The sequence below is a fragment of the Schistocerca piceifrons genome, chromosome 2 (genome assembly GCF_021461385.2).
Source record: "Schistocerca piceifrons isolate TAMUIC-IGC-003096 chromosome 2, iqSchPice1.1, whole genome shotgun sequence".
NCBI classification, from domain to species: domain Eukaryota; kingdom Metazoa; phylum Arthropoda; class Insecta; order Orthoptera; family Acrididae; genus Schistocerca; species Schistocerca piceifrons.
This window is the reverse complement of record NC_060139.1, coordinates 329,470,553-329,496,236: the sequence shown is the minus strand read 5'-3', so window position 1 is coordinate 329,496,236 and position 25,684 is coordinate 329,470,553. Positions and strand designations below refer to the sequence as shown.

Here is a 25,684-nt window from a genome sequence, read left to right as displayed (position 1 = left end):
CCTCTCACCTTCGGATCATACCCACACCACACACTTGTTCGTGTTAGAAGTGTTTAATGCTTTTGGTTTCTTCATTGTCAATGACGTAAATATAGTGTAAGATCAAGTTCCATATCAGCAACTGGAGTACCTCTGCACTGAGCTTTTGTCTCTGTTTTCCCCCTGGGCTCAGCTGTGCCACTGGTTTTCAGGCCCACATTACCAAGATAGTGTCAGCCTGCCATCATTTTTTCCAGGCATGGAATGTGCCTATCGCGTTGCGCGACTCTGTCAAGGCCGAATTAGACCATTTATCATCACTCGATGTCAATTGGCCTATTTCTTCAAGTGAATGGGTTACACCACTGGTCATTCTAAAAAAGCCAACAGGTAAGTTTTGTCTCTGTGGCGACTTCAGTGTCACGATTAATGTACACTCTGTGATATATATCTACCCTTTGCCCCACCCTGACAAGTTTCTCACAAAATTGTCAGGTGGGCACTACTTTCCCAAGACTGATTTGTCAGAAGTATATCTGCAGTTCCTATTGGATGAGGCCACTAGGTGCCTTCTAGTTGTCAATACACCTTTATGCCAATACCAATATCAACACATGCCCGCAATTTTTCAACTTTTATAAAACAGCTGACAGCCTCTCTACCTGGCTGCATCAATTACGCCAACAATATGTTCTTTCAGATTCTTCCTCTAAAGAGCATCTTAGCAATCTCTGATAGTTGTTCCCTGTTTTGCTGTCTGCAGTTCTCAAGTGTAATCCTGCCATATCTTTATTTTTTCAGCTGTCAGCAGAGTACCTAAGTGTTGAGCTTTCTCAACCTGTTGCATCAACATGTAGATGCAATTGCAGCTTTGTCGCAGCTGACCTCTGTAAAGGAACTTCAAGTGTTTCTAAATAAACTGTACATGTTTCTAAGTAAAGTTGTGTACTATCATAAGTTTTTACCGGGTGCATCCACTGTTGTTCAGCCACTGCACGCGCTTTTGCGTAAAAATCTGCCTTTTTCTGGTCCCTGGCTTGTGACCAAGCATTTGCTTTGCTCAAATCTAAGCTTCAATCTGCCCCGTGTCTGGCCATTTTTCAGTCGAGTCAGCATCTCATGTTGGCTACAGGTGCCTCTCAGCACAGTCTTTGTGTGTTATTGACACACGAATACACGAACAGGTCTGAAAGACTCACTGCTTATGCTAGAAAGACTTTACCGTATTTACTCGAATCTAAGCCGCACTTTTCCGGTTTTTGTAATCCAAAAAACCGCCTGCGGCTTAGAATCGAGTGCAAAGTAAGCGGAAGTTCTAAAAATGTTGGTAGGTGCTGCCACAACTAACTTCTGCCGTAGATTATATGTACCGCTACACAGACAAGCTTTGCAGGCACAAAGATAAATATTGGTGCCAAAACATCTGCGCCAGTAAATAAATTAAAAGAAAAGGTAGAAGAATCTTATTTATTATGCCATGTATTCTTTCGCGTTTGTTGCTATCTCATTTACATCCTGTCTGCTTAATAAACTAAAAAACTAAAGAGAGACAACAGCAAATGCAGAAGAATATACATATCAGGTCATGTTTATATTTGTATTATTCTTATGCTGAATAGTGATACAGTCAGAAATGAAGCACAGCAACTGACCAGACTTTTAAATCTAAGATAACTCTAACTTCTGTGCAGAATGTAATGTACTAAAGAGGCGCCTGCAAAGATTTTCAAACAGAGAAAAATTTTCGCTAAACTCGCGTTCAGAACATCATCTATTTGGTTCTTGTTGATCATTATCAAAGAAAGTAGCAGTTTAAGTAACAACAAATAGCAGTCTCTTGCCATTGTTTCGCTTATGACACAATTCCCCTCCTTTTTTTATTGTAAGTGGCAGTAGCGTGCACAAAAGCAAGTCATGCCGCGAGCGGCGACAGGTTGGCTCTGAGCACTATGGGACTTAACTTCCGAGGTCATCAGTCCCCTAGAACTTAGAACTACTTAAACCTAACTAACCTAAGGACATCACACACATCCATGCCCGAGGCAGGATTCGAACCTGCGACCGTAGCGGTCGCGCGGCTCCAGACTGCAGCGCCTAGAACCGCTCGGCCAGTCCGGCCAGCGCGACAGGTTGTAAACACTCATTATCAGAATGCGACAAACAATGCATGACACAGTACAATAATGCATTTTCAGCTTAGAGTGACGTAAACACCTATAACAAAGACAAAGGCACTTATAACATCAAAGCAAAATAAGTAATCGATTCAAACCAGACAAAGCACCTGAAAAAGGATGGGTACACCTATAAACACAGATGGAGCACCTGACACATAGCAATGGCTACTTGGTAAAGCTTAACTGTTAAGATTATACTCAAACCAAACTACTGTAGCTGTATCTTCATCCATTTGACTTAAATTGTGTCTCATGTTACAATGGACCAACTTTGTTTCGATTTTGAGGTGCGGTCTAAAACTTTTCTCCCCCCCTGAATTTCGAGTCTCAAATTTCAGGTGCGGGAAATTCTTTTCCCTTGATTTCGAGTATCATTTTTCAGGTGCGGTTTAGATTTGAGTGAGGCTTAGATTCGAGTAAATACGGTAACTTCCACTTAGCAGCAGCATTCTCAGATCGAACAGGAGGCTTTAGCGACTGGTTCACTCTCAAGAAATTTCATATCTTCTTGTATGGTTTTAAGTTCCATTTAATCACAGATTACAAGCTGTTAGTTGCTCTTTTTAACCCTTCAGCTTCCATGTTAAGCAAGGTAGCACATTTTCTCCAGTGATGAACTCTCTTCCTCTCCCTTTATCATTATCAGATCCGTTACCAGCCGACGATGCAACATGCCAATGCTGATGCCTTATCTCGCCTTCCAATCAGGCCAGACCCAGTGTTAAACCACAATGAGTCGCATTGTTTCTATTTAGATACTGAGAACCAGACTGTGGTCAATGGTTTACCATCACTAGCGCCACAATAGCATCGGCACTCACCACGGATCCTGTACTTAGTCAGGTCCTCTATATTGTGCAGCCTGGTTCTCCAGTAAAATCCCCGGGCCGTGCCTCAGATTGCATAATTACTTCTCCCTCCAGCTCCACCTTTCTGTGTTTGATGGGATTCTTTTCTTAGCAATAGAGGACTCTGCTGCCTAAGTAGTGAATCCCACTTCCTTACACTATAATGTACTGTGGCTTCTGTGTGTCTGACTTCTCGCACCAAAGCTTTGGCCCACCAGCATGTGTATTGATCGGGCATAGGTGCGGACATTGTGCAGCTTATCATTGCTTGCACTCACTGTATTCAGCAACACGAGGCTCTGTGGATGTCTTTTTTTCTCCTGGCCAACAAAGCAATGTCTATGGGAACATCTACATGTCCATTTTGCTGGGCCCTTCTTGAATCAGTATTGGCTCATTGTAACAGATACCTATTCCAAGTTTCCCTACTTGTCTGTCTGCGTCCACGGTGGTCACTATTTCAGCCCTGTCTAAGATTCTTGCAATTGAGGGACTTCTGTATACCGTAGTTACTGGTAACAGTCACCAGTTTGTTTGTTGACAATTTGCATCTTTCTGTCAGGCTACTGGTGTTCACCATCTCACAGTTCCCCCGTTTCATCCTAAATCAAACGGTGAGGCCGAACGCGTAGTTTGGATGTTTAAAGCTCCCCCTGAAGCTGCTTTCAACCATTTTTTGAGTTCTTACCGTTTCACTCCATTGGGGCACAAAAGTGTTTTTATGTATGTGGTTTTCCTAAACCTGGATGGGAGAGGTGATGTAGCTTCACTCATGAGGTGCATGATTTCAGAGATCATGCAACCATACAGTTCACAGGCCCACTTACAGAAGTTACCTGGGTTGACTCCACTCCTGCGAGCTGCCAAAGAACAGTATTACTTAAGTGATTGCAAATGAGAGCTCAGCCTATTCTGTAACATGTTTTACTGTTGTCCAGTCAATGTGTTCAGTGCTACGCACAACCTGTTCTTCATGGTATCTTATGTGTTTCTCTACAAAGTACTATATTCCATAAATTGTGTTTGTTCTTGCTATAGCATATACTTTTGATGATAGGTATGGTTACTGTCAATATCCATTTCACTAATGTGAAACAAGTTAACAGTAATAAGAAATGGTTTGAGAATGGAAACATGGTCCAAGTAGGCTGTATTCTTTTTATTATCTGTGCAATTGTCCAATTTCAACTGTGGGTCATTTTCAAGCATGTATCTTAAGCTTGCAGATTCATTTCATATTGCAGTAGATCAACAGTACACATGGACAGGTATACATTGTGTGGTGTCACCGCCAGACACCACACTTGCTAGGTGGTAGCCTTTAAATCGGCCGCGGTCCGTTAGTATACGTCGGACCCACGTGTCGCCACTATCAGTGATTGCAGACCGAGTGCCGCCACACGGCAGGTCTAGAGAGACTTCCTAGCACTCGCCCCAGTTGTTCAACCAACTTTGCAAGCGATGGTCCACTGACAAAATACGCTCTCATTTGCCGAGACGATAGTTAGCATAGCCTTCAGCTACGTCATTTGCTACGACCTAGCAAGGTGCCATTGCCAGTTACTATTGAGATTATGAATAATGTACCATCAAGAGCGATGTTCATCATTTATGGATTAAAGTTAAGTATTCCAGCAGCAACTACGTTTTTTGCTAAGTCTAATTTCCTTGTCCTGTTCCAGACCTCACGCCAGCCTGTGTGAGCTAAAACGCGTGCCTTTCGGCTTCCTCTCATAACTGGTGTTGGCTCTCCTGCCAACCCACAACACATTGTACTTCTGTGTGTACACGCAGAAATGAAACTGGAAGTTAAAAGATATTTGCTTGAAAATGACCCACTGTTGAAATAAACCAATTGCGCTGATAATAAAAGGAGTTCAGCCTACTCAGATTTCATTCTCAATACAAACTGAGGCTGTGGGCCCTCACACACACACAAATAATAAAAAAATAAAAATAAAATAAAATTAGAAAGGTAGTGTTGAGCTTTTCCAAACAGCACTTATAAGACAGTTGTTGAAGAAGTCTTATCAAAGCCTTTCAAGAGCGCCAATCGAAAAATACAAAGAGATAATGAAGAATTTCTGTGGAATAACACAACAACTTACAAGACTTATTGAATAATGAACGACATGGAACGGAAGCAGTGCGTGCCTTTACTGACTGGCAACAAAAAGGATAAATACACGCATGATGTTAGCACTAGACAAGAGGAAAGCGAGAAATGAATGTCTTAAAGAGGAAAGCGAGAAATGAATGTCTTGCAGTGAATGCCTACCACAAGACAAAAATAAAATTACTTGATTATCAGCAGTATGCCATCATATCACTAAGCTTCACAAACAATGTGCTTTATACCACTCACCGACCACGATCACCAAAGACCCTTCCACACTGGGGACAGAGGTACGACTTTCTCTGTGCTGGAACACCATGAGGATGGCAGCGTCTTCGGTGGATGCGGAGTACCCGTTGCTCACAGAACTGTCTACCACAAAGTGAACATGACAATGGTTTATCTGGAATATGGTGAGCTGCCATCTGCTCCTCTGATGAAAATTCTGTGCGGCAGACACGGCACTGTAATGACTGTGGTGGTGGAGGTCCATACAGATTTGTGCCAGGAAGTGCAAGTGGAGCCTGAAACAATAGGAAAAGAAAACAAATAAACGTGACCTACTTCTGACAAAAAATGATATAAGTATATCATTATTTGCTTGCCATCACATCACCAACAGCAGCAGCAGCAGCAGCAGCAGCAGTAGCAGCAGCAGATGCAAAGTATAATCTACATACATAATTGGCTATCTAAAGCTTCATAACGCCATTATAGCCATCATTACTCCATTGATAAAACAAAAGACCATTCTTAAATAAATGAAACATGTTGCCTGATTGTTTTTGTACACATCCTATATTGTGGACATTGATCAGCTGCCAAACAGATGAAATCCAATACACAATATCTCCCCAAAAAGGAGATCCTGCAAAAAAAAAGTCTGATAAAATTATTTGATTGAAATGGTGTCCATACACACTTAGTAGTTTCCAAAATAGTCTCCTTAGAAATTTCCTGACAGGCAGAAACAGTGCCAGGCCTAAACTCAGACCTGGGCCCTTGCCCTAACACCACACTATTCAAGCACAGCTCAAGATCAGTCCTCACAGCCTACTTCCAACAGTACCTCATCTCCTTCCAAACTTAACAGAAGTTCTGCCTACATTGTGGAACTCGCTCTCCTAGAAGAAAGGATACTGCAGAGGCATGGCTTAGCCACACACTGGGGTATTGTTTCTATAACGAATTTTCACTTTGCAAAGAAGTGAAACTTCCTGTCAGATGTCAGACTGGGACTTGAACGAGGAACCTTCACCTTTTGCAGGCAAGAGCTCTGCCTACTTAGCTATCCAAGAAAAACTCATGACCTCCAATACACATATGTCCCAGGTTCAATCCCGGCCCAGCACACAGTTTTTATCTGTCAGGAAGTTTCAAATCAGTGCACATTGCACTGCAGATCGAAAATTTATTCCAGTCACCAAAGTGTCTGCATCACATCCAATACCCCCCTCTCCAGTTCAGAAAGACTTTAATCAAGAAACTGTCAAAGTATTTGTTGTAGCTGCTTGCATGTTTGTTTGTACCAACAGCCTCGGTGCAGTGGTAACACTGGTTCCTGTCAGATCAACGAAGTTAATTGCTGTCAGGACTTGGATGGGTGACCATCCAGGCCAGCAGCAAGCTGTTGGCAAGTGGGGTGCCCTCAGCCCTTATATGGCCAATTGAGGAGCTTCGTGATTGAGAAGTAGCAGCTTTGGTCATGAAAGCTGATAATAGCCAGGAGAGCAGAATGCTGACCCCATGCCCTTCCATATCTGCATCCAGTGAGGCCTATCAGCTGAGGATGACACAGCACCATTATATTTTCCAATGCTTGTTCGGATAGAGTTCTTTTTGTCAATTTAGCTGGTATGTCTGTAATGATCCCAAAATAGTTTGCTTATAATTCAAGTTTAAAAAGATTAAACAAAACGAAGTCACATAAGGCTGTGTCTGGGCTATACGGTGAACAGAAAAGCACTGGAATTTTCTTTTTAGCTAAAAACTCTCTAACCTTCAATGCAGTATGGATCAATGCATCATCTTGGTGAAGCATTTACACATGCTGCAATTTAAAACAGGCACCTGTGACACTTTCTCTCGAGTTACTTGAGTACATGAAAAGAAAATGCTGTATTTGTTTTTTGTCCATTTAATGTGAACTCCATATGAATGACTCTACAATAAAAAAAAAAGGACAACAAGAATGCCTTTTACTTCTGAGTAGCCTATTCATGCTTCTTTTCTTTTTGTCATTGCTAAGCCAGATTTGCCTCTGGAACAATGCCTTTTACTTCTGAGTAGCCTATTCATGCTTCTTTTCTTTTTGTCATTGCTAAGCCAGATTTGCCTCTGGAACCCTGCTTTTTGACTTTCTGATTATACGCAGATATCCAAGTTTAATAATTTTTGCAAATCACAGAAGCAATAACTTTCATTTAAAAATAAATCAGTCACTTGACACCAACCAAAAACCTGGAAACAAATTGTGCACAACTCTTTTCACACACGTTTAATATCAGAAACAGTGCAATGCACATCTGTTTTGGGAAATGCAATGATATTTGCAATTATTATGTTACTGAGATCCAGTTGTTTCCTATGTCTGAAATAATGTTTATACATTCAGACTGTGAACGTCATGGCTCTCCACTTATAATCTCTTGCTCCTTGAGTACTATTCAGACAAATGATGTAGTTATTCTTAATATGGATCCTTCATCACTACTCCTATTCTTGTTCTGGAATCTGGAAGATTTAATCAATTCTCATTATCTACTACATAATAGAAAAAAGAAAGACAACAGACACTCAGTACGAATACTCACCCAATTCCCCAGCCCAAGGAACCCTGCCTGATAGGTACTTCACTTATGGGATGGAGGAAAAAGATGTTTGCCAATCCTACAGAACAGACGCCACTGGCTTCACGTCCACAGGCCCCAAAAATTTGTTCTAACACCATAATACTTTGAAATAGCAAGTTCCGTCTCTAAATTGACCAGAGTACCTAAGAAACTTGGAACTGTGCATAGGTAAATGTTTATCCCACTCATACTAACTTGAGCTAATGTCCCCTAAGAAATGTGTACAAACCCAATCATGAGATTTATTTAACAGGTTGCAAATACAAAACTCATAGCAAACACTGTTATTACCACCCATTTGAAAGGTATGCAAAACCCATACAAAATGTGCCAAGGTATACTTGCATAATATGCTTACATGTTAGGTCATTGGATATACCCAACAATATCTTAATGTTGATCATATTTCTTATCAGACATTTCATATTTCACTTTAACAACTTTTTGTTGCCTTCCATCGTACACTTCTTTACTCCTTACTACCTACAATATCAACGGCACACAAAGCAAATCAGTATATTATTAAAACAGTATATAAATAAGACCAGTACAAAAAGGTAGGTCCCTCTGTTACGCAGCTTTGGAGTAAGCCTCAAAACCAACAGTATTCTAAGAAACCTAAGGTATCGCAAGATATCAACACAGTGTTAGGAAAGTCTGATAAATTACAACAGTATTCTACCTCTGTAGAAATCATCAACTACACCTCCTTCCTCAGAAGGTTATCCCCTAATAACTACCCAGTTTTCACAACAATAGGCCCTAAATATATCTCCAGTCTCCTTCCTTTAGGTGTAAATCCTCTTTTCTTTGGTACACCTACCCTACTCATAACACCATTTTTACATAATGGTACAGTATCCTCTTTAATATTAAACACATACGTCTCTAAGATAACTTATTCCTACTCTATTTAGAACCCAGACCTAATTATTGAGCTTTCTTACATGGTATCTCTTAAATATACTCTTCTGCTTCCACACAACATGGCTAATGTTTAATTTGCTTACTGTAAACATATTATGCTGCTGTGGTTCTTAATTACTCTGTGTAGATCTTACCTGGATGTTAGCTTGTCATTTGACTACTATATCAGGTCCTTTTCTTCCTCTGAAATTCTTAAGTCTGCTTTCGAATCCCCATTTTTGCAAAGGAAAACTCAGGTGACTTGCCCAATTTAATTCTTGTACCATTGAAAAGATGAATGAAACAAGTATAAGCATCAGTGTTGTTGAGGAACAGCTGAAATTGTTAAAATGGAACAAGGGAATGCCTGTCAGACACTATACTGAATTTGCAGTCGAGTGCCCAGTAGTTGGAGGAAAGCACAGGTAACACCCATCAACATGAAGGGTCGTAGAAGTGAGCAACAAAACTACCGTCCAATATCTTTGACACCGATTTGTTGTAGAATCTTAGAACATAGTTTGAGCTCAAACATAATGAAGTATCTTGAATAGAATGGCCTCCTTCACACCAATCAGCATGGATCCCAAAAACATTCATGTGAAATCCAACTCAAACTTTTCTAAGATAACATACTGAAAGCTTTGGATCAAGGCAGTCCAGTAGGGGCAGTATTTCTTGATTTCTGAAAAGTATTTGACTCAGTGACACACCTACGCTTATTGTCAAATGTTCAATCATCATCAGATGTAGAAGTAACTTCAGGTGTGCCACAGGGAAGTGTGTTGGGGACCTTGCTGTTCATGTTGTACATTAATGACTTCATGCACAACATTAATAATCATCTCAGACTTTTGGCATGCAGTTCTCTATAATGTATTACTGTCTGAGAGATGCTGTATAAATACACAGTCAGATCTTGATAAGATTATAAACTGATCCAAAGATTGGCAACTTGTTTTAAATGTTCAAAAACATGAAACTGTGCATTTCACAAAATGGAAAAAATCATAGTATACTATAATTGTAATTTCAATGAGTCACAGTTGGAACTGGTCAACTCGTACAAATACCTGAGTGTAACAGTTCATAAGGATATGAAATGGAATGATCACATAGGCTCAATTGTGGATAAAGCGGGTGGTAGACTTTGGTTTATTGGTAGAATACTAGGGAAGTGCAATCAATCTACAAAGGAGATTGCTTACAAATCACTCACTCATGTGACCAGTTCTAGAATATTTCTTAAGTGTGTGGGACCCATACCAAATAGGACTAATAGGGGATACTTAACATACACAGAGAAGGGCAGCACAAATGTTCACAGGTTTGGCTGACCTGTGGGAGTGTCTTCAAGAGATGCTGAAGAAGCTGAATTGTCAAACTCTTGAAGACAGATGTAAACTGTCTCGAAAAATTCTACTAACAAAATTTCAAGAAATGGCTTTAAATGATGACTCTAGGAAAATACTACAACCCCCTACATATTGCTCACATAGGGATCATGAGGACAAGATTAGAATAATTATAGCATGCACAGAGGCATTCAAACTATCATTCTTCCTGTGCTCCATGTGTGAATGGAACAGAAAGAAACCCTAATAACTGGTACAATGGGATATAGCCTCTGCCGAGCATTTCATTGTGGTTTGCAGAGTATGGATGTAAATGTATCATTTTATAGTAACATAGGTGTTATGAGAAATTGCATAAAAAATTACCTGAAATATTACTTAATAAACTCACTGAAACACCCCACCCTCCTTCTCACACTATGAGTATTATGACCTGCAATAGAGTGAGTGAGTTTAGAGCTGCCATCAAATAAAATGAGGCAACAGACACATGAAAAAAATAAAAAAAAATAACTATCTCGACAAAAACAGAAAAAAAACTTTGTGAAATAAAGATGAAGTTATACAACTAAAATGAAAAGATTAGAGACAAAAAATGTCACCTGTATAAAAATAGTTTGTATTTGCTGAGTACAACGAATAATAAAAATTTAATATCCTCACCAGCCAACATTATTGAACAGGGGTCAGAAGAACAGCAGTTACCCTATGTCAGGTACCAGCAGGGCTGCCATTGCTGGGTCACATGAGTGAGCCCTATTGCAACCTACCACACCATATGAACTTTTTCAACTCTCACCAAGGTGCTATTAGAAAACTGACTCTGCTTTGGATTGTGACTTACTGGCTTTCGTAATCGGTGTTTGTTCAGTGCTCCACTCATGACAACCTTGGCTTTCTTTCGGGATTATGCTTTCGTACCTGCTGCACACACTTTAGTGGCAATGAGTTCTTACCCTCTCATGTTTATGATGATGTGTTTGCCTCCAATTCCTATGTTACAGACCCCAACTCTGACTGCAACAGCTGTCATTGCAGCAGCAGAAGAAACAGTTTGCTGCTCAAGAGCAGCTGCACAGAGCAGCATGCCACTCCTCTCCAGCTCATGTTTCAGTGGAAACAACCACACCAGTCGGTGGCCATGGCTTTGCCCCCACTACCACCATTCATTGCAGACAACAAGTCTGCAGAGATTTGAGATGTCTAACTCTCTTGTTTTCAATTCCACTGTTGATACAAGGTAGTGGAGAAACTGAAAGCATTCTTGGACCCTTGTGATTTGTCTTTCAATGATCTGTGTGCTCTGTTAACCAAATACTAGTCAGCAGATGTACCTGGCTATGGATACTTTCCAGTTTCACCAGTGTTGTAAGCAATGTGGACAGTCGTATGAAGCATGGGCTGCTGATTTGCAGGTGCAATTTTCAGAGCCAGAACTATAATGTTTCATATGCAGAACCCCCATGAACCATGGACCTTGCCATTGGTGGGGAGGCTTGCGTGCCTCAGCGATACAGATGGCCGTACCGTAGGTGCAACCACAACGGAGGGGTATCTGTTGAGAGGTCAGACAAACATGTGGTTACTGAAGAGGGGCAGCAGACTTTTCAGTAGTTGCAGGGGCAACAGTCTGGATGATTGACTGATCTGGCCTTGTAACATTAACCAAAACGGCCTTGCTGTGCTGGTACTGCAAACGACTGAAAGCAAGGGGAAACTACAGCCGTAATTTTTCCTGAGGACATGCAGCTTTACTGTATGATTAAATGATGATGGCGTCCTCTTGGGTAAAATATTCCGGAGGTAAAATAGTCCCCCATTCGGATCTCCGGGCGGGGACTACTCAAGAGGACGTCGTTATCAGGTAAAATAAGAGGCTTGTCTCACTAGGGGTAAGATAGATACTGCCTACAGGAAAATTAAAGAGATCTTTGGAGAGAAGAGAACCACTTGTATGAATATCAAGGGCTCAGATGGCAACCCAGTTCTAAGCAAAGAAGGGAAGGCAGAAAGGTGGAAGGAGTATATAGAGGGTTTATATAAGGGCGATGTACTTGAGGACAATATTATGGAAATGGAAGAGGATGTAGATGAAGACGAAATGGGAGATAAGATACTGCGTGAAGAGTTTGACAGAGCACTGAAAGACCTGAGTCAAAACAAGGCCCCGGGTGTAGACAACATTCCATTAGAACTACTGATGGCCTTGGGAGAGCCAGTCATGACAAAACTCTACCATCTGGTGAGCAAGATGTATGAGACAGGCGAAATACCCTCAGACTTCAAGAAGAATATAATAATTCCAATCCCAAAGAAAGCAGGTGTTGACAGATGTGAAAATTACCAAACTATCAGTTTAATAAGTCACAGCTGCAAAATACTAACGCAAATTCTTTACAGACGAATGGAAAAACTGGTAGAAACGGACCTCGGGGAAGATCAGTTTGGATTCCGTAGAAATGTTGGAACACGTGAGGCAATACTAACCTTACGACTTAGCTTAGAAGAAAGATTAAGAAAAGGCAAACCTACGTTTCTAGCATTTGTAGACTTAGAGAAAGCTTTTGACAATGTTAACTGGAATACTCTCTTTCAAATTCTGAAGGTGGCAGGTATAAAATACAGGGAGCGAAAGGCTATTTACAATTTGTACAGAAATCAGATGGCAGTTATAAGAGTCGAGGGGCATGAACGGGAAGCAGTGGTTGGGAAAGGAGTGAGACAGGGTTGTAGCCTCTCCCCGATGTTATTCAATCTGTATATTGAGCAAGCAGTAAAGGAAACAAAAGAAAAATTTGGAGTAGGTATTAAAATTCATGGAGAAGAAGTAAAAACTTTGAGGTTCGCCGATGACATTGTAATTCTGTCAGAGACAGCAAAGGACTTGGAAGAGCAGTTGAACGGAATGGACAGTGTCTTGAAATGAGGATATAAGATGAACATCAACAAAAGCAAAACGAGGATAATGGAATGTAGTCAAATTAAATCGGGTGATGCTGAGGGAATTAGATTAGGAAATGAGACACTTAAAGTAGTAAAGGAGTTTTGCTATTTAGGGAGTAAAATAACTGATGATGGTCGAAGTAGAGAGGATATAAAATGTAGACTGGCAATGGCAAGAAAATCGTTTCTGAAGAAGAGAAATTTGTTAACATTGAATATAGATTTAAGTGTCAGGAAGTCGTTTCTGAAAGTATTTGTATGGAGTGTAGCCACGTATGGAAGTGAAACATGGACGATAACTAGTTTGGACAAGAAGAGAATAGAAGCTTTCAAAATGTGGTGCTACAGAAGAATGCTGAAGATAAGGTGGGTAGATCACGTAACTAATGAGGAGGTATTGAATAGGATTGGGGAGAAGAGAAGTTTGTGGCACAGCTTGACTAGAAGAAGGGATCGGTTGGTAGGACATGTTTTGAGGCATCAAGGGATCACAAATTTAGCATTGGAGGGCAGCATGGAGGGTAAAAATCGTAGAGGGAGACCAAGAGATGAATACACTAAGCAGATTCAGAAGGATGTAGGTTGCAGTAGGTACTGGGAGATGAAGAAGCTTGCACAGGATAGAGTAGCATGGAGAGCTGCATCAAACCAGTCTCAGGACTGAAGACCACAACAACAACAACAACAACAACAACATGCAGAACTGTCGATTCAAGAATGACTATGCGTCTTGCCCCTGACAGGGAGGTTACTGCAAATGCCTGGTCTTGGCGATACACTTCACATTGCTAAATCTTTTGAGGTTGCTTCAGTAGCTCAGCAGGCTTTTACATAAGACTTTAATGTTTCCTAAGATGTTAATTGCCATCACACTCAGTGGTCAACTGATAATTCCAATTCATCATCCTATACTTCTGCTTCCAAATCTCACCCGACTTCATAGGCATTCAGATCGCCAGCATCTCATGTGAGACTTTAAGTGCATCAATTATTCTACTCCCTCCTCAGCATCAATGGACTTTTTTGGTAGAGTTAATAGGATGAGTCAGCAATGTCCATCCCTCCTCAAGTGTTGAGACATATGTCACCAGAGTTGAAAAAGCTTCAATATTTCTGACTGCAATAGTTAGCATAAGAAAAGCCACTGCTTGTATCATTCAGCAGATTGTGGGTCTTTGGCAAGTGCTGTCACCTAGATGTTGTGTGTCAACAAGCAGCGCACCAGCTGTGGGGTGAGCCACAGTGGTAAAACAACAAGGCAGTCCATGTTGTCACAGTAGAGGAGCAGGCAGGTCCCCTACCACTGTGAAAGCTCGCAGTGTAGTTGAGGCTGTGTGACCAGCCTGCAGAATTCAAGCTGCAGATCGGCATTGCAGTGTCTTTAATCAACGATGATACATATAACTGTCTCAGTTCACCTCTGCTGCAATGAGACCTGTGCTGGGTCCTGTCTTACTGTCACTGTGGTGTTTCTCTCCTCGGAGAAATGTTGCTGGCAGCTAAGTACAAAAATAGTTTAAAGCATCTTAACCTTCCAGGTTTTGTGCTCCCCTACTGCCACTAACAGCTACAGATTGGATGCTTTCACCAGCTTTGTGTTTAAAATAAAGGACCAAGTTAATTTACTGTCAGAAACAGTACTGTTTTCTGATCTGGGTGTCCTAAGCTCTTCCTATTAGCAGATGTTTAAACGTTTCCCTTAAGCCTTCTGCAGTGCCTAAGTTTTACCCCAACCAACTGCTTTCATTTGCAGTAAATGACGTGAAACTCGCACGGCATAAGGACCATGGTATTACTTCTCCACTTTCCGTTCATCAATGTTTGATGTTCTCAATGGTCATTAAAAATCCAAATAGTTTGTTATATATAAAAACAAAGATGAGGTGACTTACCGAACGAAAGCGCTGGCAGGTCGATAGACACACAAACAAACACAAACATACACACAAAATTCAAGCTTTCGCAACAAACTGTTGCCTCATCAGGAAAGAGGGAAGGAGAGGGGAAGACGAAAGGAAGTGGGTTTTAAGGGAGAGGGTAAGGAGTCATTCCAATCCCGGGAGCGGAAACACTTACCTTAGGGGGAAAAAAGGACAGGTATACACTCGCACACATGCACATATCCATCCACACATACAGACACAAGCTTGTGTATATATATATTAGAGGGAAACATTCCACGTGGGAAAAATTATATATATTTTTTTTAAAAAAAAAAAAAATAAATAAATAAAAAAAATAAATTGAGGTGACTTACCGAACGAAAGCGCTGGCAGGTCGATAGACACACAAACATAAACACAAAATTCAAGCTTTCGCAACAAACTGTTGCCTCATCAGGAAAGAGGGAAGGAGAGGGAAAGACGAAAGGATGTGGGTTTTAAGGGAGAGGGTAAGGAATCATTCCAATCTCGGGAGAGGAAAGACTTACCTTCGGGGGAAAAAAGGACGGGTATACACTCGCGCACACACACACATATCAATCCACACATATACCATATATATGTGTGTGGATGGATATGTGTGTGTGTGTGCGCGAGTGTATACCCGTCCTTTTTTCCCCCGAAGGTAAGTCTTTCCTCTCCCGAGATTGGAATGACTCCTTACCCTCTCCCTTAAAACCCACATCCTTTCGTCTTTCCCTCTCCTTCCCTCATTCCTGATGAGGCAACAGTTTGTTGCGAAAGCTTGAATTTTGTGTGTATGTTTGTGTTTGTTTGTGTGTCTATCGACCTGCCAGCGCTTTCGTTCGGTAAGTCACCTCATCTTTGTTTTTTATATATATATATATATATATATATATATATATATATATATATATATATATATAATAGAGGGAAACATTCCACATGGGAAAAATATATCAAAAAACAAAGATGATGTGACTTACCAAACGAAAGCGCTGGCAGGTCGAAAGACACACAAAATTCAAGCTTTCGCAACAAACTGTTGCCTCTTTCCTGATGAGGCCACAGTTTGTTGCGAAAGCTTGAATTTTGTGTGTATGTTTGTGTGTGTTTGTGTGTCTTTCGACCTGCCAGCGCTTTCGTTTGGTAAGTCACATCATCTTTGTTTTTTGATATATATATATATTTATAAGGAGGAGAAAAATTTATACGAACGAACTGACCTGCTTATCTAGAGCAGCATTACTCTGAGGCTGGACGTGGCATCGATAGTGTCGATAGAGCTGCACAGTACTAGTGAAGCCAGCACAACATTCCTCACAACCAATAGGAAATCCATCAACGGGAAAGTGCACTGGCCCAAGGCCAGGATGGTAGCGTCGTTTGCCACAAGGTCCACAACTCAGCACCTGACCACGGTGCTGTACCTTGCGGTGTGCCACCAGGTTACCCCAAGAGACGTAAGTGCGAGGACATAACTGACATGTGAAAAATCTGCATTCCCTAAAATAATGATTATTTCATGAGGCACTAAATTCAATATTATCATTTTTATAGTGTATGCTATTTATGTACTAGCACCATTCTACCTGTTTTTAAAAAATAATAAAAAAAACAAAAGAAGTATTTCCCTGCAAACAGAACATAGCTGCAAACACAGGATAAACAAAGTAGAAGCACATTATATCACCTAATATCAAAAGCAAAGACTGAGTATACTGTCTAAGGGAAACACAATAACTTTCTTGTAAACAAAGTTCTTTTATTTTTTTTATCTTTATTTTTTGAGCCTTGGGTCACACAAATGGTGTTATAAATGATTTCACTTGAGTCTGACCACAGTGACCAGAGACAGTGACCATGGGTGTGTGAGCTGTGCTATCCATTTCTTAATATCGTCACTATTCCATCCTGGACTTTCCATTGTTTGATTTCACCTTCTTAGAGGACCTGTTTCAACAGAAAGGGGATGGCAAAATACATCAACAGTGAAAATAATGAGTTTTTTCTAGGCTTTTCAAAATGTAATGATACTTATATCATGTAAAGCAGTAGCCCTATCACACTACCTTGAATAATGTCAGATGCTATCTCTAGTACTGACGATCACATAGTGCATTCTGTTTACAAGAAAGTCTTCAAATGAATCACATATTGCTTTGCATATTCTGAATGAAATCACACAGATGCAAGCTTTAGTTTGAGTGTAACGTCTCATTATCAGTGCTGTTGTTAGAGATGGTTGGTTGGAATATACCACTCACAACCTTACTGAAGCAACATCTTTTCTGAGTGATTTTGGGGAATTAAACAAAAACTAAATTGGGATGACTATTTTCTTCAGGTGACAGTTAACAGCATATATGTGTCTGTGTATGTGCGGATGGATATGTGTGTGTGTGCGAGTGTATACCTGTCCTTTTTTCCCCCTAAGGTAAGTCTTTCCGCTCCCGGGATTGGAATGACTCCTTACCCTCTCCCTTAAAACCCACTTCCTTTCGTCTTTCCCTCTCCTTCCCTCTTTCCTGATGAGGCAACAGTTTGTTGCGAAAGCTTGAATTTTATGTGTATGTTTGTGGTTGTTTGTGTGTCTGTCGACCTGCCAGCACTTTCATTTGGTAAGTCACATCATCTTTGTTTTTAGATATATATTTCCTACGTGGAATGTTTCCCTCTATTATAAACAAAGATGATGTGACTTACCAAACGAAAGTGCTGGCAAGTCGATAGACACACAAACATACACACAAAATTCAAGCTTTCGCAAGCAACGGTTGCTTCATCAGGAAAGAGGGAAGGAGAGGCAAAGACGAAGGGCTGTGGGTTTTAAGGGAGAGGGTAAGGAGTCATCCCAATCCCGGGAGCGGAAAGACTTACCTTAGGGGGAAAAAAGGACAGGTATACACTCGCACACACACCCATATCCAACCACACATACACAGACACAAGCAGACATTTGTAAAGGCAGGAAAAATGCATGACACTATGCTCTCTTGTAATATGTCCAGTTTTGGTCACTGATCATTCCCACAGTAGAACTACAATGATTGAAACTGGCCATAATAAGTACGTATTACGAGACAACACTGCCTCATACATTTCTCCAAGTAAATTAGGATGGTTAGATGGAGAAATGACAGCTACTTCTTACAACTACAAGTCTAGTAGCATAATCACTATGAAACCTATTTACATGTCAAGAGTAATATGATAAAAACACGGTTAAATGTGTCTTACAGCCTAAGGCAAGTTGCTTAGAAGTGTGTTATTCTGGGCGATTTTGTAAACACTTTTTGTTGGTTATCATTTTCATTTTAGTGCATGACTGCAGTTGGATGGTGGATTTAACTTGAATGGAGATAAGCGATCATCAGGTAATGGAATGTCAATAATGAGCAATGAAGAACTGAAACTGGACTGACAAACACTATCTGATTAAAAGTATCAGGACACACTTATGTAACCCACACTCAACCAGCAGATGTCATGAGAGGTGGACCCATCCAGTGTAAAAGGAGGCAGGGGGATATTGTATTGTCAGTAGAGCAGCAGTAACAGCAGAATGGGTAGGGGAGGAGAGCTCAGTGACTTCAAACATAGGCTACTCACTGGATATCACCCTAGTAACAATCCAACAGGGACATTTTAACCCTTCTAATGCTGCCCAAATCAGCAGATGGTGGTGTGATTGTGAAGTGAAAATGCAAAGACACAACCAAAGCTAAACCAAGACCAGGTAGACCTCATGTACTTATGGACAGAGACCATCAGCACTGCAGAGGGTGACTGTAAAGAATCATGAAATTCATTTATTTTATTTTATTTACACGTTGTGTTCCGTAGGACCAAATTGAGGAGCAAATCTCCAAGGTCATGGAATGTGTCAGTACATGAAATTACAACATAAAAGTAATAACAGATAAAAATAAATGTTCATGAACCCAAAAAAGTCAGTCCATAAGTTTAAGTAAACACAATCAACAATACAATAAGAATGAGCTTAATTTTTCAAGGAACTGCTTGACAGAATAGGAGGAGTCACCCATGAGGAAACTCTTCAGTTTCGATTTGAAAGCGGGTGGATTACTGCTAAGATTTTTGAATTTGAAACCTGCTTATTCTTGGGAATATGCTAATATTGTTAACAAGAAATGACAGCAAGGAATATACATATTGAGAGGCCAACATCAAAATACCCAGACTGGTGAACAGGGGTCAACAAGAGGTTCATGAACTTACACCACTTACTGCCCAAACCGCCCATTTCTGAGCCAAAAATATCCTTTTAGAATGGGAAGAATTACTCCAAAATATAATACCATACAACATAATCGAATGAAAATAAGCAAAGTAGACTAATTTTCCTGTCGAACAATCACTCACTTCTGATACTGTTCGAATAGTAAAAATGGCAGTATTAAGTCTTTGAACAAGATCCTGAATGTGGGCTTTCCATGACAGCTTACTATCTATCTGAACACCTAGAAATTTGAACTGTTCAGTTTCACTAATCATATTCCCATTCTGTGAAATTAAAATGTCCAGTTTTGTTGAATTCTGTGTTAGAAAATGTAAAAACTGAGTCTTACTGTGATTTAGCATTAGTTTATTTTCTACAAGCCATGAACTTAGGCCATGCACTGCACTATTTGAAACCGAGCCAATGTTGCACACAACATCCTTTATTACCAAGCTAGTGTCGTCAGCAAACAGAAATATTTTAGAGTTACCCGTAATACTAGATGCCATGTCATTTACATAAATAAGGAACAGGAGTGGCCCCAACACTAAATGGAAATGGAAATGTCGTGTGGCTAGGGCCTCCCGTCGGGTAGACCGTTCGCCTGGTGCAGGTCTTTCGATTTGACGCCACTTCGGCGACCTGCGCGTCGATGGGGATGAAATGATGATGATTAGGACAACACAACACCCAGTCCCTGAGCGGAGAAAATTTCCGACCCAGCCGGGAATCGAACCCGGGCCCTTAGGATTGACAGTCTGTCACGCTGACCACTCAGCAACACTGATCCCTGGGGCACACCCCACTTGACAGTACCCCACTTAGACCCCACATCACAGCTGTTATCAACATTGTGCATAATGACCTTTTGCTGCCTGTTGCTAAAGTAAGAGGTGAACCAACTGTGAGCTACTCCCCGTATTCCGTAATGGTCCAACTTCTGGAGCAATATTTTGTGATCAACACAATCAAATGCCTTAGTTAAATCAATAAATATGCCAAGCATTCGAAACCTTTCATTTAGCCCATCCATTACCTCACAGAGAAAAGAGAATATAGCATTTTCAGTTGTTAAACTACTTCTAAAGCCGAACTGTACATTTGATAGCAAATCGTGTGATATAAAATGATGAATTATCCCTACATACACAGCCTTTTCAATAACTTTTGCAAACACTGATGGCATAGAAGTAGGTCTAAAATTACCTACATTATCCCTTTCTCCCTTTTTTATAAAGCAGCTTTACTATTGAGTACTTCAATCGCTCAGGAAACTGACCATTCCTAAAGGAAAAATTACAAATATGGCTAAATACAGGGCTAACATGTGCTGCACAGTACTTCAATATTCTGCTAGACATTCAATCATAACCAAGAGAGTCCTTAGTCTTCAGTGATTTAATTATTGACTCAATTTGCCAAGAAAGTTATACGATTTCCTGTAGAAACTAAATTTTTATTTAATTCAACAGCAATGCTCAGAAAATGATTGTTAAATACTGTACATATATCTGTTTTATCAGTAACAGAAATATTTTTACTGCGAACTGACTTTATATCATCGACCTTGTGCTGCTGACCAGACACTTCCTTCACAACTGACCATATGGTTTTAATTTTATCCTGTGAATAGCTATTCTAGTTGCATACCACATACTCTTTGCCTTCCTAATAACATTTTTAAGCACCTTACAATACTGTTTGTATTGGGTTACTGTAGCTCGATTGTGAATACTTCTAACATTTTGATACAATTCCCACTTTGTTCTACAAGATATCCTTATCCCACTAGTCAGCAAGAAAGCAACTCACAAAGAGCATGAGAAATGTGTTAAGGAAAACATTGTATTTATCATCTACATTATCGGCACTATAAATATATTGCCACTCTCGTTCCTTGACAAAGTTTAAAAAACTCTCTATTGCTGTTGGATTAACTTTCCTACATATTTTGTAATTAAATATGACATTGGTTTGAGTACAAAAGCCTTTTAGTGTTAAAATTTGTGTATCATGGTCTGACAGGCTATTCACGCTTTTACTAACAGAATGCCCATCTAGTAATGAAGAATGAATAAAAATATTGTCTATGGCTGTGCTACTGTTCTCCTGCACCCTAGTTGGAAAAACCAGTGTCTGCATCAGATCATATGAATTTAGGAGATCTACCAACATCCTTTTTCTTGCACCATCATATACAAAATTTATATTTGAGTCACCACATATAACTAATTTCTGGTACTTCCTACAAAGTAAATCAAGAACCCTCTCTAGCTTGAGCAGAAATGCTCTGAAGTCAGAGTTAGAAGACCTGTAAACAACAATTAGAAGTTTAGTTTCACTAAAGTCAACTGCCCTTGGACAACATTCAAATATACTGTTTTTTATGTACATAACCACTCCCCCACCCTGTAAGGAACTTCTTGAGAAACGGCCAGCTAATCTGTATCCTGGTAAAGGAAGCCTCCGAACTGTCAAATTATTTAAGTGGTGCTCTGATATACCAATAATTTCAGAGTCAACGACTATAAGCAGTCCACTAACTTTATCTCTAATACCTCTTATATTTTGATGAAATATGCTCATTCCTTCTCTACTTGGAAACATTACATGCTCGGAAGGTGAGCCCTTAGTTAGATGGACTTCCCTTAAGCAGGTATACCTATCACAGCTGACTTCAGTCTAAGAAAGGTGCAGCTCTGACACCAACTACTACAGGAATTTTTCCATGAGTGACCCCACCACCACCCACTACACTTTCACTTATAAGTTTTGCCAGCCTCCCCTTCCCATATTTCTTGAGGTGCAGGCCATGCCTATTGAAACCTGATCTACTGATAGACCCAACTGGGACCACTGAGATGTGACCAATGCCCTCTGCCATCAACACCCTCCTCATCCCCACATTAACGCGCCTAACAGCCGCATTAAGGTGAGGCCAATCATGACGCTGAAACAGTTGCACAATATGCACATTAGTGCTGCCAGTTTGAGTAGCTATCTTTACCAGGTCACCACCTACATCATATTCCCCGTCCCTATCAAGACTGTTCCCTGCTCCACCCACTACCACTATGTGATCCTCCTTCATAAAATTCCTACATAACTCCCCTATGCTGTCAGCCACTTGAACCAACCCTGCACTAGGCTTCACAATGCTGGTGACCTGGTACTCACTCCCCAACACTTCCTGCAACTGCTGGCCCACACCTCTCCTGGCAACTAACCTAAATCTCCTAATTGCTGAGGACTGCTGCATGTTCTCTACATCTACAGCTACACAAGGCTCCTCTCTACTCGACTCTGATAGTTGGTCAAATCTATTGCATATACGCAAAGTAAAACTGTCTGAATACCTCCTCTTCCTAGCTGCCTTCTTGCCAACTGCCAGTTCCCATTTCCTACCACCCTTCACCCTCCTGAAGCTATCTAGTTCCTCCTTTGTGCATTGTAACTGCACCTGAAGGGCACACATCTTATGCTCCTGCTCCTCTATCAACTAATTTCTACTACAGACTCTGCATTCCCAGGAGAGGATCTCACTAAAATGACCACTGGCTTCCCCACTGCATTCCCCCCAATGAAAATACTTTGAACAAATCCCACACCATAGCCCACTACCCACAAACCTACGACAGAGCCCACACTTCTCACTCATGGTAAAATTTTACAGTTACTGAAAAAAAACTATACATCTACATTACCAAAGTTCAGTTACACCAGTAGAACTATTTATAGAACTAACAATAATAGTCTCGAAATTCTCTGCCTACTAAGAAAGCAACTACTTGTATTAACACTACTACACCACAGCTAATACCAATACCAACAAAACTTCACAAAATTATTAGCTAAAACCAAAAAATGGAAGGCACCACTCAGCACCAGTAGTCAAGCTAGCACAATGGCTGTGTGTAGTGACTTAAAGATAATGGGGTACAATGATAAAGCAGCTCCTCATAAGAAACACCTTTCTGAAGTCAATTCTACGTGACACTTGAGCTGGTGCAAAGAGTGACACTGCTGAACAGTGCATGATTAGAAATGAGTGACTTGGGGTGATGAATCATGCTATACATTCTGGCAATAGGCTGGAAGGGGTTTGGCAAATGCCTGGAGAACGTTAATTGGCATCATGGATAGTGCCAATAGCACAGAACAGGTGGTGATATGATATGAGGATGCTTTCCAAGGTTGTGGTGTGGGCCCCTTATTGCACTTACGAGAATGCTAATGCAGAAGGATATGGACAAATTTTTGAGTACTTTGTGCTATGTAAAACAGAGGAATAGTTCAGAGACAATGACTGTTTGTATCAACAGACAAGACACTGTTTCAAAAAGCAGCTTCTGTGAGACAAAGGTTTGTGGATAGTACCACAGTATAATTGGCTGCCATTCCTCCACAAACATACAGACTCGCCACTGAAAGTGTCCCCAGCAAAGTCCAAGCCATCATAAAAATGACGCATGGACACACTTCACATTGTTGCTCACTAATAGATGCCAGGATACTTTTCATTGGATAGTGTATACACTGCTGTTCTGTACCTGCTGTAAAGAAACAGCAGTTCGAAATGTCAATTATAATTATCAAAACAAACTGAAGAGAAGCACGTCTTGCATCATTCCACATGGTCCAGCATTCCAGGCAATTAGTACACACCATTAATGGCTGTGATAATTAGTTCCCTAAGTGTGTCCACTACATTCTCCTGACACACAGATGGTGGTTAACACAGCCAAATCTTATCACGATAAACACAATTTCAAGTAAATAAATCTCTACAAGCTCCCAAGAAGCAAATGGACCAGAATCTTCAAACATCATACCCTCGTGTGAATTACAAGAGCATTGTGTTCCAGTAAATGTAGGAGGACATGTTTTAGAAATATTTTGTACACATTGTTTATTCATTTTGCTGCAAATGGAATGTCATGGTAGTAAGTTGCCAAAGCCCATGTGTTCCTAGTATCTGACAACTAAACCAACACAGATGAATAACATCCAAAGCGTGACAATTCAGGTTTTCATGGAGGGTAGGTTGATTATGTGGTTATCAATTTTTCCACCTAACTGTGTTCTGTAAGCTGTTAGATGGAAAAAAGATTTTGAAATCAGATGTTGAATGAACAATATACTGATGAGGCAGCTACCACAGAACATCAAGAACTTCACCCATGTGTGTCAAGCAGATATTCAAAAAGGCACAAAGGAATTATAGACATTGGCTGCAATCCTAGTAAGTTCTGGTCTTACGTTAAATCAGTAAGTGGATCGAAACAGCATATCTAGACACTCTAGGATGATAATGGCATGGAAACTGAGGATGACACACATAAAGCTGAAATACTAAACACCTTTTTCCAAAGCTGTTTCACAGAGGAAGACCGCACTGCAGTGCGAACGAAAAAATGGCTGACATCGAAATAAGTTTCCAAGGAATAGAAAAGCAACTGAAATCACTCAACAGAGGAAAGTCCACTGGACCTCACAGGACACCATTTTTATTCTACACAGAGTACGTGAAAGAACTTGCCCCCTTCTAACAGCCGTGTACCGCAAGTCTCTAGAGGAACGGAAGGTTCCAAATGATTGGAAAAGAGCACAGGTAGTTTCAGTCTTCAAGAAGAGTCGTCGAGCAGATGCGCAAAACTATAGGCCTATATCTCTGACATCGATCTGTTGTAGAATTTTAGAACATGTTTTTTGCTCATATATCATGTCATTTCTGGAAACCCAGAATCTACTCTGTAGGAATCAACATGGATTCCAGAAACAGCGATTGTGTGAGACCCAACTGGCTTTATTTGTTCATGAGACCCAGAAAATATTAGATACAGGCTCCCAGGTAGATGCCATTTTCCTTGACTTCCAGAAGGTGTTCGATAAAGTTCCGCACTGTTGCCTGATAAACAAAGTAAAAGCCTATGGAATATCAGACCAGCTGTGTGGCTGGATTGAAGAGTTTTTAGCAAACAGAACACAGCATGTTGTTCTCTATGGAGAGACGTCTACAGACGTTAAAGTAACCTCTGGCGTGCCACAGGGGAATCTTATGGGACCATTGCTTTTCACACTATATAAAAATGGCCAAGCAGATAGTGTCGGAAGTTCCATGCGGCTTTTCGTGGATGATGCTGTAGTATACAGAGAAGTTGCAGCATTAGAAAATTGCAGAAGATCTGTAGCGGATAGGCACTTGGTGCAGGGAGTGGCAACTGACCCTTAACATAGACAAGTGTAATGTATTGTGAATACATAGAAAGAAGGATCCTTTATTGTATGATTATATGATAGCGGAACAAACACAGGTAGCAGTTACTTCTGAAACATATCTGGGAGTATGCGTATGGAACGA

General features: G+C 40.5%; 1 protein-coding gene across 1 annotated transcript in view; it reads right to left on the bottom strand.

The window, feature by feature from the left end:
* The window catches only part of LOC124776420 (zinc finger protein 345-like), a 197,846-nt gene that overhangs the window by 58,342 nt on the left and 113,820 nt on the right, over positions 1 to 25,684 (bottom strand). Inside the window, exons 4-5 of the mRNA XM_047251415.1 lie at positions 16,307 to 16,586; positions 5,370 to 5,644 (exon numbers count right to left, since the gene is read on the bottom strand). Coding sequence (XP_047107371.1) covers positions 5,370 to 5,644; positions 16,307 to 16,586 — 555 coding nt within the window. The remainder of the gene's footprint in view (positions 1 to 5,369; positions 5,645 to 16,306; positions 16,587 to 25,684) is intronic.